General features: G+C 40.7%; 1 protein-coding gene across 11 annotated transcripts in view; it reads left to right on the forward strand.

The window, feature by feature from the left end:
* The first annotated feature begins 7,748 nt into the window (after positions 1 to 7,748).
* Positions 7,749 to 16,806, forward strand: part of STXBP5L (syntaxin binding protein 5L) — a 200,176-nt gene continuing 191,118 nt past the window's right edge. For 7 of the 11 annotated variants that reach the window (XM_052794244.1, XM_052794246.1, XM_052794247.1 and 4 more), the window contains exon 1: positions 8,237 to 9,179. In XM_052794244.1, the coding sequence (XP_052650204.1) occupies positions 8,982 to 9,179 (198 nt within the window). In that variant the 5' untranslated portion in view covers positions 8,237 to 8,981. Of the gene's footprint in view, positions 8,088 to 8,236; positions 9,180 to 16,806 lie in introns of those variants that run through there. The other 4 variants (XM_052794251.1, XM_052794253.1, XM_052794245.1 and 1 more) reach the window with 3 other exon arrangements.

Consider the following 16,806-nt stretch of genomic DNA (forward strand, 5'->3'; position numbering starts at 1 on the left):
AAGCTCAAATCTGGCCCGAGGTGGATAGTGGGCATTCTCATTTCCTTCAGTGCTTGAAGAAATGACCATTTATAGGATTACACACAGCACACAGATTGCAAAGGAACAGGCTTTTTGTTCAGCGTTGTGTTGCAGAGCAGCACTGCACTAACTTCTTAGCTTGAAAAGCGCTCTGCAAATATCCACCACCTGAAGGATGCGGATGGACAGCAAGGATTCAAAGCCCCTGAGACAACTCAATCCAATCCAATACAGGCACTACTTACCAAATTCCTATTTGATCTATCACGCTGGCATCAAGAAAATCCCTGACTGAGAGACAGAACAAGGGCTGAGGAATAATACAGCTGTCATTCCTGGCATGAAGAAACATTTTTTTAACTTCTAGGACTGATTGGATTTTCACTGCTAACATTTCTGCCAGACTTCCTTTCAATGAAGCATCGAGACTGGGATGGAATATTTCATAGGATACTTGCAGAGGAGACCGAACGGTCCAATCTGCCTTCAGTTTGTTCTTAAATTGAGATTAAAGGGGGGAAAAAGGTATGATGGAGGGAAGGGGAAAGGAAGGCATAAGAGCCATTGCAGTGATCAAATTCACCCACGGACTAGTTCAGCCTGCTGTAATCCTTAGACAGCTGATTAGATGAAGGACCAAGGCATGGCTGTGCTCAGGATGTGGCCCTGGTTTGGGGGATGGAGGGGTGATGCTACAGAGTATTAGCTAGCTTTTCTTCACAGACTTCATAAAAGGGTTGAAAGTCAGATTGCAGGTAGCGTTTCTTCCCTGGAGTCTTCTGATGAGGCTGTTTATTATGAAGTATTGCTTAGTCTAGAAGAGACAAGTGTACTGGTCTTGCAGGTCAATAGTAATGTATTTACAGAACCTCTCAATTGTTAAAAATGAAAGATGCAGACATAAAACTGAATGGTCTTAATGACAGAAGGATTGAAATACTGGAATGTGGGCTCGATTTTCGCTTCGCTCTTCTGCGTTTCTCTACCTTCATCTTTTCAACTCTTCTTTTATGCAAATGTCTACACTAAATTTAAGGCCATCTATATGAGATGCCAGTCACCTGCTTTTGGACCAAGGTTATAGCAGGTCTCGATTTTTCTATGAAGATTTTTTTGCACAGAGACCAAGGATGTGATATCTGATGTTTTGTGAGCTGACACATTATATTTTTGGTTCCTATGATTCATCAAACTAGTTTGAGTGAGTGGACCTTTTTACCCTATAATTTAAACTGAAGGATATTGAAGGGCAGCTGATATTTTCCCCAGCTAAAAAGAAGTCTGTTTTTTGTGAGTATTGGAAGAAACCCCCCAAAAATGCAAGCTGTGCTGATGGCTTTTCTATAGAGCAAGTGTGGACTCATTAAATGTATTTTTTTTTTATTTCTAACTCCTTATGCTCTTATTTTATAGTCTCCTGTAAGCAGAATATGTATTCAAAGATTATGTTTCAAACTTGCAAGACTGTGTGGGTTTGAAAGCAACCAAGACAAGTAGTCCAGTCCTAATTGAGAGCTTTGTTAGTGCAAAATCTACTAAAATGAACTAACAATTTGGAATACATTAGCTGTCACTTCAAATGCCAGTAATAATTTGCAAAACACTCAGAGCAATAACGGGAAGAGGTATAAAACATCAAATTTGTAGCAAAGCTGACAATAAAAAGAATATTCACTGTGAATTACAGTCTTCCTGATTTGCTAAAGCTCTTACTGATTCTGTTTTAAGAAAGGATCTTCTTCTCTCAAGGGATTTAAATACAGTAGATTATCTAACATGCTCAACTAATGCTTTAAGTTCCTTATCTGAAAGCTTATCCTTGATGACTTGGAAATCTGTGATCTCTTGCTAACGTGTTTGGGAGGGTGATTGGTCAGTTTGGTGATCTGGCTATATATTACCTGCATAGGTACACATCTGGTCAAGGACCACTAGTCTTTCTTTCTATTGAACGGCTAGTGGCTATCCCATTTTCCTAGCTGTCTGTTTTTGGAAAACTGTTCTGAGGACTAATAACAACTGACTTTGAAAAGGCATCAGTTCCTGCTGTTTTGCAGCTACTAGAGAAGATGAAAATGTTCAGAATGGAAAAAGCATCAATGAAAGTATTTTGTAAAAAATTCAGAAAAGGTGTATATTGATCAAAAGTCAGACATATGCTTGGTGGAAATTAAAACTTCAGGGTAAGCAAATAACAACTCTGCCTTCTGACAATCTGTGCCAGGTACTAAAAATATTTTAATGAACCATTACACCTTTAGATACATCAGATGTGCGCAGGCTGGATTGCAAACCTGGGTCATTAGAAGTTCAAATAGCCTGGCTCACAGCAGGACCTGGGAAAGCCAAGACAGTTTTGTCTAATGCATAAGAGGGGAAAGAGGTAGCTAAGCTATGTGACAGACAGTGATCTATAAAATGAATTGTTAAGAAAAGGGCTTAAGAGGAAGAACTAGAAAACTGTGCGTGGAATACAATGCAAGCTGGCTGCAGAGAGAAGACCAAAGAGTCAGCGTGAGAACTACAATAAAGGCCTATAAGAAATCTGTGGCTACATGGTATATGGCATATATTAACTACCCTAGTATTTACCCAGCCTCTTAGAGCAGTTTTGTGCCCTGGGCAAAGCCCCACATTGTCATGACTCGAACTCAAGTTATCTCCATTAGACATCCCAGAGTTTTGCGTATTTGCTATAGTAAAGATACAGCAAATCACTGCTGTGCAGATAATAATCACTGAGGCTTTAACTCTTCTGTGGCTTCTATTACAGCCTATACCCCACAATCTGTTCGAAAAAGACCCCTGCTTCCAGAGCAACCAAATCTAGGTTGAGTCCCACCTTAGCCTTGGGAGAACCCTCTGCAAGAAATACATTGCTCTACTGCAACAGGACAGTCTGTAAAAACCAGTCAAAATTTTATGCCCCCGGCTGCTGTTGAGGTGGCTTGTGATAGTTCTTCACTGAGATACGCAGCCCTGCCTGGGTAGGACAGATATTTAGAATATAACTCAATAGGCCACCATCGAGATGAAGTTCTGTTGTATGCCTGAGCCGAACTAAGCTTAACAAAAGGGAGACTACCCTCCTCTTTCTGTCCAGGCCTATAGCTCTGCCTTTCTTTGCACTGGCTCTGGTGCTTGTCTGACCCTGTGCAGAGCTAATGCATCTCATTAAACCAAAAGAAAACTATTGACTTTCCTAGCAAATTAATTTATTGCCGAAGGGGCAAAAAATCCAAGGGCGCAAGTGGATGCAGGACCTTCTGTTTCAACAGCAACGAGAACGGATCATCTCAAGCTGTAACAGATTAACTCTACCCATGAGCTAATTAACACCTGTACTTGGCCCACTGTGCAAAATGGGGTTCTTATTACAAAATTACATTCTCAGTTTTGTACAGACACAGCCCACCTTGTCACAGGTTCTTCATCAAGAAATCTGGTCTCTGAGCATACATAAAAGATCTAATTTTTATGGTAAATATATCTATCCTGTATTTGTAAAGGAAAAAAAAGGATAATGTGTTAATATTGTGTGAGGATGAAGAAGTGTTTTTCTATCCATTGACACTTATGGAGAATGAAAACGGCACTGCTGTTTTTTCAATCAGCAGTCTCTGTGGCACCTGAGTATCCAAAGATCCTAAAATAGTAGGAGGCTTCCAGCCTTCTAATGTTAATTTTTAACAGCTCTCTGCACAGCTACAAATTCAAAGGGCCAAAGGAAACCTCATGTTATTCCAAGAATCAAGCAGAATGACCAAGGTAATAATAGACCTGGCATCCTAAGTAATCCTAGACCAAACAGTAATGTTATGTGAATTAAAGCAGTCATGCTATGTGTGATTCAATCAATAAGGAGTTAAAGGGTAGGAATATAATGAAAGAAAGTCCGCATGGCTTTATGGAAACAAGTCTTGACAAGCAGGCCTGACTTCACTTTTTGATGAGATTACAGGTTTGTTTGATCGAGGTAACCACATGGATGTGATAGACTTGGACCTTCCTAATGAATTTGATTTAGTACTGCTTGACATTTTGATTAAAACATTAGCATTATATAGCCTTAATAAAACACATTAAGTAGATTAAGATCTGGCTAATTGATAGAGTTCAGCAAGCTGTTCTAACCAGATACTCAGCACTGACTGGGGATATTTTTAGTGGAGCTCTGCAGGCAGGAGCACTATGCTTGCTGCCATTTGATGTTCTGGAATTACACAGAAACATGGATAATACTGGCAAATGTCCCAAAATCTAATGAGGAATGGGCAGCTATGGAAAGTCACAGTTTTGCCTGCGTTGACATAAATGTGTTTCTGGTATTTGATTACGTCCTTTCTCTTCAGTTCTGCACAAGCACAGAGGTTCTCTTGCAGGGTATAGTTGCAAGGCTGTGGTCTAGTCAGTGGCTGGTGGTAATACAATGATTTCTCTCCAGGGTCATTGATTTTTAACTACTAATTCATGTATTATCAAAAGGAGTAGCATGAATCATTTAAAAAGAGTAAACTGTGAAACCACCACTTATTGCACACTTCTACATGTCTTTATTTAAACAACCAACAATATAAGCCTGAGATTAAAATATGTTCGCGGCTTTACAAAGTCAGGAAATTCTAGCCCATTGGCTGAAGCAGAATTTGCTATCAAAAAATAAAACAAGAAAGCTGGATGAGGTAAGGAAAAATATCCAAAAGAGAACCGACCAGAACATTAATGATCAGTCATATGCAAAGCATATACAATTTCTACTACTATTGCTTTCTGGTCAGCTGATCAAGGCATATCTTTCACGATTCTCCATTTTCTTGGTCAGCTCTTGAATCAGACTGAGATTAGATAATGCTGAATTAGTATTAGTCTCCTTTGCTAGGTTTGGTTCTGACCAATCTTTTTATATTATTACATGTATTCACAAGCTTACCTAAGCAAAAATCAAAATGAGAGTTCATACTAATTTTGATGGTGTAGACTGATAAAGATGCTCTCTTTCTCAGCAAAATCTTGCTAGCAAACTGTTACCCTTGTAACATTTGGTTTCTGCTTGACCTTGCAGAACAAGATGACTGATAAATGTAAAAGATACTATCCAGAAAAAAACACTGAATATACTCTCTCCCCTTACTATCTAAAATACAGATTCAGATACATATATCCCACCATGTATTGGGATGCATTATTTCATTTGTTATATATCAATTTAACATCAAAAATCTTTCCACATTTTCATCATTTTACAAATCTAGTATTAAAAGTCTTGGTGTCAAAACTATGCAACCTCAGAAGTGTCCTACTAAGCATCAATACCATCTAAACACAGTGCAAACCAGCAACTGAATGCCTCACCTCTCTACTGTTTTTTTCTCCACTAAACAAAAAGCAAAGGTCTTTTTCTGTGTCAAACCCAAATTGTTCCTATTTCTTTTTTTTTTTTTTTTAACAACAAAACTCCTCACCAGCTAGGTCATTCAATGGGACTCCTTTCTGTGCCTGTCATCACTCAGTTTTCCTACGTCCTGTACTGTTCTGTCTCCCTCTGCACCACCCCACAACTCATTTCCATCGCTCTGTCTCTGCTTCAGGATTTGTGTCCAGCTTAGAGCAAAATTTTCAAAAGGGACCTGCATGCCTTACATACACAAGTAGTGAACCAAAGTATTCTTCTTAGTTGGCATTTTTAAGCAGGACTGCTCAATGTTTCATTGCACAGTATCTGGTTTTGTGGGGTTTTTTTTCTACAAGTCTATTTTCCTAACAGCACATTGGCAGTGTGAGGATTCTTTGCCTTTTGGATACTCTGAGGTAATATTTAATCATCAATACTGAGCTCTTCATACTGATTCTCTGAAAGACAAATGTTGTTGATATTCCAAAAATGTATGCATTTTATTCCACTTCCAAAGGTTTATCATTCTTTTCATTTTGGTCCTTCCTTTTCTTCACTTAAAACTAACCATCTTATCTTTGCCCTCCCTAGAACTGTGGGACCATTACGTTATCAGATTTTCTTCCTCTAGCATGCTGACACCCAGCCTAGTCTCTTTTTTGCAAGTCTGTCCCTGACATTTTCTTCATCCTAATTATTTCATTTTTAACCTTATCTTTCCCTTTCCTATTTACAATTCATGTTATCTTTCTTTTGGGTTTTGTTAGCTTGCTTTTTTTTTTCCCCCACTTGCATTGCCTGTGATGAACATGGTATCAGTGGGACATGACATTCTTCAAATAGCTTCAATTGGGTTTTGACTTTTCCTTATTCTCCAAAACCCTGCACTTACATCTTTACAGATTTGATTACTCAGTTCCATCCTTTTTTTCATTTCTGTCTCCTAGCCATAGTTCTCATATATTTTGTTTCCCATACAATGTTCTGTTTCTTTTTTTTATGGCTACAGAAACCTATCAACCTTTCCGGTTTCATCAGCAATGTATCCTTTATTTTTCATGAGGAGGTAAGTGAAGCTACAGTTATTCTTTGAACTCCACTGGAATCTTTTTATCGTTCAGATGGGGAGTACCTGTGAACGCACAGGGATGAGCTGAAGTGAACAAAATAATATATGGAGTTCAGTGTAAGCAGCTGAAATACACACTATTACCTTGCTTCACAGAACTGTAAGATTTACAAAAAAACAGATTAGGTATTACAGTGGGTATCAGAACTCAATATTAAGGGCTCCTGAACAATCTGAAAAATGAGATGACCAAAGTGCATCGCTTCTATGGTTTTATTATACAGGACGACGTGCTGTGTATTTAGTACCATACAGAACAAGTTTGGGTTTAGCCCGTTCCAGACCGAATAACCTTTTTTATAGTGTCTTGTGTACAGTATAACGCTTCTTGCGCTGCATCGCACTTCAGAGGCCGGAGAGCCGTCCCACGCAACTTCCATGACTTTGGAGCAAGCCTTGGAGAAATCACCGAACCCATCGCGCGCCTGGGAGGTCAACCGCGGGTTATTTTATTCCTCTCGGGAAGGAAAAGGGGATTTGTATTTGAGGTGCCGGGCGGTATCAGCAGATGGGCCGGACACCCGACGGCTCCGCACCCCGGCGGGAAATGGAGGCTCCCCGTCCCTCAGGGCCTCGCTCTGTCACCGCCGGGACCGTTACCTCCCGGGACATTTTGGGGTTTCTTTGCCCTTCCGCACGCCGCCGAGGCTGAGACAACGACTTCGGCTCCCTCCGCTGACACGAACTAAAGCGGGCTCCGTCCCTCCCCTCACCCCCGGCCCTCAGGCCTCCGCCGCGGGGAGCTCTTCTCCCTCACAGCGGCCGCCGCAGTGGGGCGGGGCGTCGCGGAGGGAAGGCGCCTCACAGCCTCTGGGGAGAGGGAAGTTTGCGGCGCGGCCATTCCCATTGGTGGGAGCGCGTGCCCATCATTGCAGCGCCCCAATCAGACGCCGCGGATCACAGCCCTACTGCCCGCACCGTACCGAGCGCCGGCCTTGAGGCTCCGCCTGCAGCCCACCGACCGCCGAGCCGTTGAGAGCAGTCCCCGCCTTCCTCCCCTCTCCGCCATTCACATCCACCCGACTCGACCTCAGCAACCAATCGGAATCTGCCGCTGCTGTCGATCACCAACCTTTGCCCCGCCTTCCCCCGCTCCTCCCACACCCCCCCTCCCGTCGCCTCAGCGGAGCTGGGCGGGCGCACCGAGGGAGGGGAGGGGTGTGGAAGAGGAGGAGGAGGAGGAGGAGGGAGGAGGGAGGAGGGAGGAGGAGGAGCTGCGGCTGCCGCCGCCGGCGGAGGTTTCAGTACCTCGGAGAACGGCTGCGAGCGAGCCGGGCGGGCGGGAGCCGCCGCAGCCGGCTGGGACCGCCGCCGCCGCTGCCGCCCTCCGCTCCCCTGCCCCGCTCCGCTCCTCTCCTCACCTGCCCCGCCCCTCCTCCGCGCTCGCGCCGCGCCAGGCAGCGGCGCCCCGCGGGGACCGTTAGGAACCGTCGCCTCAGAGCGAGCGGCCCCACCGGGCGCCTCGTCCCGTTTACTCCCGGCGCCGAGGGAGTCCGGTCCCCTTCGGAGCGGTCCACCGGGGGGCACTGCGACGGCACAGGCTCGGTGACCGCCTCGGGTGGGGAGGACTGACGGGGGTCCGTCGCCTCAGGGACGGGACAGGTGGTCATCCCGGGACGGCCGGGCTGGCTGAGGTGGCGGTGGGGGGGGGGGGGTGGCTCGTTAACCGTCGCTCGGTCCTGACGGAGGGTCGGCGCGGGGCGGGTGGGTGGTGAGGAAAGTGAGGGGCTTCCACCTCGCCGTGGGGCTGCCGGGCCGCGCACCCACCCGGCCGGGAGAGCCCGAGGGGGAGAGAGAGGAGGATCAAGGGCAGCGGCGGCTGCCGGCACTTGCTGGGGTGGGCAGGTAACTAGACAGCGGGAGTCGCGGCTGAGGCGAAGGGGGGGGAGAGGGAATCCGCTCCCCCGAAACCCCGGAGGCAAAGATACCCCTGACTGAAAGGGTTTTGAGGGGAAGAGGAAACTGAACGTAGCCCAGTTTTTTGTAGTTTTGTTAAAATAATCAAGTACCGAAGGCAAATCTTAGGCAGAAAGGATAGAGAGATGGAGCCTACTGTGTTGGATGCCGGCTTGAATTTTTTATTTACTTTTCCGTTTTAACCACTGCTAAATGTGGATTTTGTGAGAGAACCCGATGGCGGTTGTTCCATTGTTCCTTGTTTGAACGTAAACCTTAGTTCTGCTGCTTGTGGAATTATTTTTTATTTATTTATTTATTTTTTAAAAGGACCTTCCCAGGTAGCTTTTACATCTGACAAAATGAAGCCTTTGTATTTTTCGATCAATTATACCTAATATAGACCTTCGGTTTGGTACAAGAGACTTAAAGTGCTGCCTCACTCAGAGGACCATTAAAGACTTTCTCTTTCGCTACATGTAGCTGAATGTGTTACGACACATCCTTTCTCCCCCCCCAAATCTTCCTAAAGATTTTTCCAAAATGAAGAAATTTAATTTTCGCAAAGTTTTGGATGGTTTAACTGCCTCATCCCCTGGTGGAAGCAGTGGTGGTGGCAGTGGTGGTGGAAGTGGGGCTGGTGGTGGCTCCGTGCACCCAGGAGGGACTGCAGGAGCTGCAGGGACACCCAGAGATGAGATCCAGGAGACGCTCACTTCAGATTATTTTCAGATTTGTAAGGTAAGGGCTGTAATTTTTTTTTTTTTTATTATGGAAATAATAAAAGCTACGTTGTCTGTGGGGGCAGTAATATGATACCAATAACCCTTTTACTTGAGAACTGCAGTGGTTGTATAAGGACTTTGGAATGGAAAGACAGAGATCTCGTTGATGCTTTTTTCTTCCTGCTGCAGAGTTGGGGTGGTCAGTAAATTCATAAAAATCTTGATTTCAGCATTCAGGGCCAAATCCTAAGTTCACACTTGGACTCCACACTAGTAACAAGATTGTGGGCAGGAAAGCAAATCAATTGGTACTAGTACAGATAACATTTACAAGTCATTAGCAATTCAAAATTGTATATATCTACTTCCCCTCCTCACTCTTCTCATCCTCTCTTCCTTCCCTTCCCTTTTTTAAGAAAAAGGCACAAGCTAGAAATAAAAGACAGTGCAGCGATTACTGAACCTAGCACTTCAATTATTTGTGAGGGATTGGTTGTAGATTCAGGGTGGTTTTTTTAGCATTAGTAATGAAGATTATGATTATATGATGATAAACTTAGTGGGACAGCATAAATAGCCAAAGTTGCCAAATTTGTTTGGCATTGATTTTTGTGTGTTGGTTATGTCCTTAAGTGGGAATTTTCTTTGAGTAGAAAGCGTAAGATATCCCTGTGTGGTTTATGTTTTGTATCTGTTTTCTGCAACAAAGCTTTCAGTGGTGTTCTTAAATCCACAAGTAAAATCAGTACAAACTATTTGGTACTTCTGACCAACCAACCCTGGAATATAAAAATCATGCTTTTGTAATGAAGACCAAAAATGAAAGGAGAGATTATATTATGATCCTCTTCTGTTATCTCTAAGTTTGACATTAATTCTGTTGGCTTTACTAGAAGTTTTGTTTGCTTATTTGTTTTGCTTAGAAGCTTCAAAACCAGAATTTTTAATCAGTGCAATTTACATTATTAAGAGTAAGTGAACTTCACCTATTAAGTATACTTTGCTTTTATTAACCAGATACCGGTTGATGGGAAATTTGGGTTATGGCCAGCTCCAGCACATTCTCATTTCTTTTTGTGTTTTGGGAAGAAGGAAGAAATATAAACAAACAAGACAAGCCTATAAGTTAGTTTGTGTGCAGATCTGGTCCTTGAGAAACACACAGCTTTCCTGATCTCGGATATCATGATTCTAACTCTATTTGGTTTCAGCTACAGCTAGTGTGAAAACTCTTACAGTGTTCAGGGGAAGAAGACTTAAAAGAGTCAGGGACCTTTGGAATAGGTTCTACATAATTCTAATTTCTGGAGGTTTTATAATTCTTTGCCATCCTGAACCATAACAGGTTCAGGCCCTTTGAGTCAAATTATTCTGTAGTTTAACAGAGTGTCAGTGATCAATGCATTAGAATCATACCTGTTTCCCAGGGTTGAATTTGACTCCTTTTGCTTATGTACACAGTAATTTAGCATTTTGTGAAACTCCAGGTATTCAGTACAGCAATTTCCTGTTTTTGTCACTTCAGTAAAAAGATAATGCAAATAATCAAGATATATTAAAATATCATTAGAAGGTCTGACATTCTGAGACTTCTAAGTAAGGCTAAAACTCAACATGTTTAAGTCATTTGACAGGGCCAAAGATCTGTATTTAGTATGATATATTTTTATGGTATATTTGCGAAAATAGGCAACAAAAGATGAAAAGAAATTAATTTTTTGCCTAATCTCCTGTTATTTCCCTTCTTTGGCTTGATGTTACTTGAAGACAATTGGTGTTATGTTCTGATAGATCTACTTGGAAATAGATCTACTTGGTGTATAGGAATATGGCGTTTTGAGAAGATTTCAGTAGGCAATATTTGCCTGTCTTAGCTCTCAGGTTAATACGTTCTCAGCAAAGTAAATATTTGTATAGGAAGGCTTTTGGTTGCTTGCAGCAGCACTTGCTTATGAATGCGTGGTACTGCAGAAGTCTACTCTATAGTATACAAAATACCAGCTTCCTTTGTTGAAGATACAAAAGTATGACAAAAGCAAACTTCCAAAATACTCGGTGATTATGTGCTCATAAGATACTGCAATGTTTATTCAACAGGCTCTACTTAATCAGCTATACTACAGTTTAGTAACATGACAAGCATGTTTGAGTGAACCACCAAAACCCCACAGGCCCCAATCCTGCGTTATGTACTATGCAAGTGTACCGAAGGCAGTGGGACTCGACGCAGGCACAGCTTTCATCCTGCATGCTTCAGGGTGCAGGATCCGAGCCATAATTTGTGCCTTAATCAATTTGCATTAAATTAAAAAATACAGCAAGACACATATAATCCAAGCTTTGTCTTCCCTGAGCTTTTGTTGTGTAGAACTTCTGGTATTTCAGTTGTGTATTTTTGTGGTAAGTTACATAAGTTATGTAGGCTGCATATTTAAGGATCCATGATCTGTGATCCTGCTGCACACAGAACTGAGTAAAGCTAAAGGCAGTTTTGGTTTGTTATGATCTGCAGGATCAAGGCAGATGGGCTCACAGTCTAAGTAGCACCCCAAATTGGTTTTCCTTTCTTTGCCAATTAAAAAGTCTTCATTTAGATATGAAGCATAAAAGCTGACTCATACTTAAGAATTAAAGGGCCTTACCCTGCAGTTTTTATTTAAATAAATTGCCTTTCTGAAGTTTGTGGGAGGTCTGCTTGACTAAAAACACAGATCCAACCCTCTAGCAGAACACCACTCTTTTTATTGGTAATGCACCTGACTTCATTAGTAACACACCTGAAAGATGTCTCTCAGTTTTGTGACATTTTTAGGATGCTTCTTACCACAGTGTCTTTTTAAGATACAGATTAGAACTTAATAGAAGTAAATTGAATATTTCATTTTACACTGAGACGTTCACAATGAGTTAATTTTGGCATTTATATTTAAATCAGTAATGTAATCTTCTGTATTGAAAGACTAAAAATGAAATATTCTTGAAACTAATACGTATGAAATAGCTACGGCCTTTTTTAAGCATGATGAATTTATATGTTGGTAGCTGTACTAATGAATCAGTGGCACGCTTTTCAAAGTATTCAAGTAATGTGAAATTTTGTCAGAAATGTATTTTGTGACAACAGGAAGCTGAGGTATAGTTTAGGTTATATCTAGGGCTGCTCTTGGGATTTGGGTATCCAAGTGGAAATCATGAAAATATTGATTATAGTTCACATTAATTGAATTGAACGTGTGAGATAGCAGCATCATGCCAAAACCTAGGTACTATCCAGTAGAATATGTTAGTAAAGTCCATATTAATTTTAATGGGGATAGACCTAGCTTCCTCGGGTTTGCTCCTTTATATTTTCCCTCTGTATATATGGTTTTTTTCTGGTAAGGATTTTTTAGGCTTGCCTATGTCTGTTCATAGCATATAGAAACTAAAATACGGCGCTGGGGATAGATCTCCTATTAATATAGGAACTGAGAAGATCCCAGTTAGTTAGGATGTCGTAAATCATTTGAGTAGAACTTTGAGCAGAAAGAACTTAAAAGGAGAAAACGGTGATTTTATTACTTTTGCAGAAGGTTGATTGTTAGGGGATGACGCAGTTGGGAAAAACTGAGTAAGAATGAAGATGTACATTTTTTGAACATAGACCACATATTCTTCATGAGAGTAAGTCTCCCATAGAGAACTACTTGAGCTTTTCTTGAAGAACAATCATAGGGTTGTATTTGTAGAGCATGATATTAATAACTTTTTACAGAAAATGTCTGAAATCAAGACCTCATTTAAGAGCATAGTAACAGTTGCACTTTACTAGACGTACAATCAATTTAGTCCAGTATGTTTTCTTTAGCTGTAGGCAGCAACTGGATACCCTAGAAAAGGTTCAAGAACTGCTGAATTAATCTGCTCACAGAATTATTCCCCAAATGCTGACGGTTAGGACTGCCTTTAAACCCTGAAGCATGAGGTTTGTATTCTCTCCAAAACTCGTCTTCAGTGTTATTACTGGGTAGTCTTGCTATCTAATAAACATCCCTTTTAATCTTGCTGTATTGTTCATACTGGTAGAGTCATAGTTTCAGTACGCTCATTACCCAATCTTTATACAAAACCCATGGAGGCCAGAATAGTTTTAGTTTTTTGTTGAAACTGGTATGGAAGCCCATGGCCGATTACAATTGTGCCTTCCTAACCCTACTTATCTTTGACAAAAACAGACCCTCAAGATGCATCCAATCAGTAGACAATTTAAATACCTTAATTATCTGGATTTCCTATAGGCTGGTCTTAAATTTTAATGTCAGTGTTTATAGATGGTAATACTTTATTTTGTCAACCTGTGAAGATGAACATTTAGTCCCTGTGACAGCAGTCAAGTAGGTACTGTAACTGCAAATGCAACGTGACGCTACAGTTCAATGATAACAGAAGATGAATTTTGGGATGGCAGTTTAAGAACAGTTCTGCAGTAGCACATAGTTCTCTTTTTGGGAATGAAGAATAAAAAGTAAATCTTTGTTATGAGCTATCCATAGTGTTTAGTAAGCTTGAGCTGTTTGGTTAACCTGTGTTATTTCCTTAGTAAGATCATTCAGGGAAGAAAAAAAAAAAATGTGTTTGAAGTCCTACATTTCAGAGAAAACCCATTTTAAAATAAGTATTAACCCTTACTTGTAAGTGCTCAGAGTTCATTGGATACTCAAATGGTAAATAAGATAATGTTGGGAAGGATTTTTCCTATATACCAGAGTTTGGATCTAATATTAGGTGCAAAACTCTATTCTGTTAAAAACTACAGAGTCATAAATGACACTTCTGTAATTAGATTATGGTAATTTTATGAAATGTGTGATGAGCTTAATGCATTTTTCTTTTTTAAATGTTTGTGTTAATTAGAAATAGGACTCATCAGTGGTAAAGAGCATAGCACGTTGAAAGCTTCTTTTTTAGGAACTTTGAATATTTTAAACTACCTGTAGTAGTGTAACTGGACTCTCTGGTTTTGTTTTTTGCAAATACCTATCTTTTTGCATCACTATGTATGATTGTTAATCTAATATTGATCCTAAATGCATTTATGCAGACCCTTCATGGCCAACACATGCGATTACAGCTTCAAAACCATTTTAAGACTTTTAAGGTTGCAAAACAAAGCACTCGAAAGTTCCAGATTTCTTAAATTAAGTTTGCTTGCGCATACAGCCTTTAATTTCATGATCCCATATTTCTTCTACAGGTCTAATTTAGTAAAATGAATAGTGTTTGCTCAATGGAGAGCACTTCAATCTTTCTTTGCATACTTAGGACTCAGAGCATACCTGAATATTAAGTTCCCCATGGACTTTTGCAACAGAAGTGCTCACCAGCGTAGTTTTGAAAGCTTTATAAACATTAATGAATTGACCTTCATAATATTTCTGTGAGATAGAGATATTATTATTCCTGCCGTGTAGATGAACAACTGAGGCACAGAAAATCCCAAATGCCAGATTGTTTAGTGTCCCCTGGTTTGAGTTTCCAGCTTGACCTGCTTTGAATCTGATTTTTTTAGCATATTTAACATTTTTATACCACTTATGTCTTCCAGTTAGGCCTCCCATTGTTTTCACATTCTGTTGCAAGTACTGTGCACACCTACAGAGTAGTCTTCAGGCTAGTTATTCATACTGTCAATTGTATGTCCACCTTAGATAGTCAGATCAGCTCTGAATTTCCTTCTTGTGTCAGATGACTACAGATGGAATTCTGGCTCCACATTGGACCTGTGAATTGTACCTAAGATGTGTGAATATCATCAACCTCCATTATCTCAAATTGGTCAATCACAAAATGGAAATGTGATTAGCAGCCACATGTGAAAAGCCTAATTCATGGCCCATGGCTTGATCATTTATAAAACTAAGTGATAAGAGCATTGATAGAATATCCTTTCTACAATTTTCTATCTGAATTGTACCTTGCACCTTCCTATTTTGTACCAAATAATAGACAAGTTTGGCAGACAACAGCTCTCTAATTGTTTACTTTTGGTTTGTCCATAGGACAGACCAGACTGTACTATGCATGGAGTGAGGCAAAAGTTCTATGGCAGAAAAAAATAATTTAATTAGTTCCCACAAGAGGGGAACAAATTCATGTTGCATAGATTATCTTAGTTCGTGTATGTTCTAACTTTTCTACTTTTTATGGTTGACCTTGCATTTTTAGCAATATAAGAACCATAGCATATCCTGAGTTGGAAGGGACCCACAAGGATCACTTAGTTCAACTCCTGACTCCACACAGGGCAACCTAAAAGTTAAACTATTTGCTGTAATTTTGTGTGCCATTTCAAGTGGGATTTTTTGGTTTGTTTTCTTTTGTTTTTTAATCCAAGGATTCATTAAGTTCAATCATGCGGAGTCCTTGGGTAAAGAACTGAAATTCAGGATATACTTTTTCCTCACGAGAAAGAGAGAATGTCCCTCCTCACTGCAAGTATATATTAAGGATAGCTTAATATTCTCTCTGTTCAGAGGTCACTTTATCATAGGCACTTGTTCAGAGATCAGACCATCATAACGGAATGCCAGCCTTCCTTCCCTGAGGTCATGATGGGACTGGGAAATCCCTGGATATCCTGGTGAAAAAGATGGAAAAAAATGGTGAAAAAAAACATGGAACATACTGAGGAACACAGTATGTCTTCACATTTACATAGCCCAGGCCTGACCCAAACAATCCGGTGTGGTGATGCCATCTCTTACGTGTGAGAACTGTACTGAGTTTATACCTGGGACACGGGGCTTTTCTCACAATGTTAATTCCCATCCCCAAGTTTTCTCTTGTCTCTCCTTTATTTTGTGTTCCATCATTTTTATCCTCTTTAACAGTTATTCCCTGTGGGAACTGGACACACTGGATATACTGTACCTCACCCGTGGGCCACCAGTTAATTAATGAGAAATTTTCTCACTATTGTAGTGGGAAAAGCGATTTTTAATCGCTTCTGGGAGGATGGAGGAAATTCAGCCTGGCTGGCCCATATCTTAGGGAGCATTCTGATCATAGAGCTGTCATGTAAAACATCAGTTGTTTAAGCAACTGGTTTTTTTCTACTTATTTCTGAAAGAAAAAGACTTCTACTTCACTTTTTAAAGAAATGACTGAGAAATTACTTAGAGGTTCATGGATAAAAAATATGCAGTAATGGGAGATTTTTTTTTTTTTTTCCAAGTAGAAGTACATATACTATGTAAAACATGCAGCTGTTCTTAGCTGAGGTGGGCTAAATCTGACAGACTTCATTCTCACTCGGTTAGTTTAGATGAATCTCCATTCATATCTGACTCTTATTCTGAGACATCTGATACTCCCTGGTGTATGGTATATGCCCAAATCCCTTTTTGAGATCTGTGTGAAAATACTGTGAAAAGTTAGTACTAGTGCATTCACTTTATAAACAGAGAAAAGGAAGCAGTGGAGAAGTGAACTAATATACCCTAAGGTACATGAACGTACTGGTCTATTGGCTATTGTAAGAAAAAGTGTTTATAAAAGCAGCTTATAGGGATATATTAATTTGTCACAATGTATGTTAGAATCATTACAGGGGAAAGTCAGAGGACTGTGTGATTAGAAGTGTAAGTAATGTGCATCTGTGGAAA

This window comes from Harpia harpyja, chromosome 8 (genome assembly GCF_026419915.1).
Source record: "Harpia harpyja isolate bHarHar1 chromosome 8, bHarHar1 primary haplotype, whole genome shotgun sequence".
Classification (NCBI taxonomy): Eukaryota; Metazoa; Chordata; class Aves; order Accipitriformes; family Accipitridae; genus Harpia; species Harpia harpyja.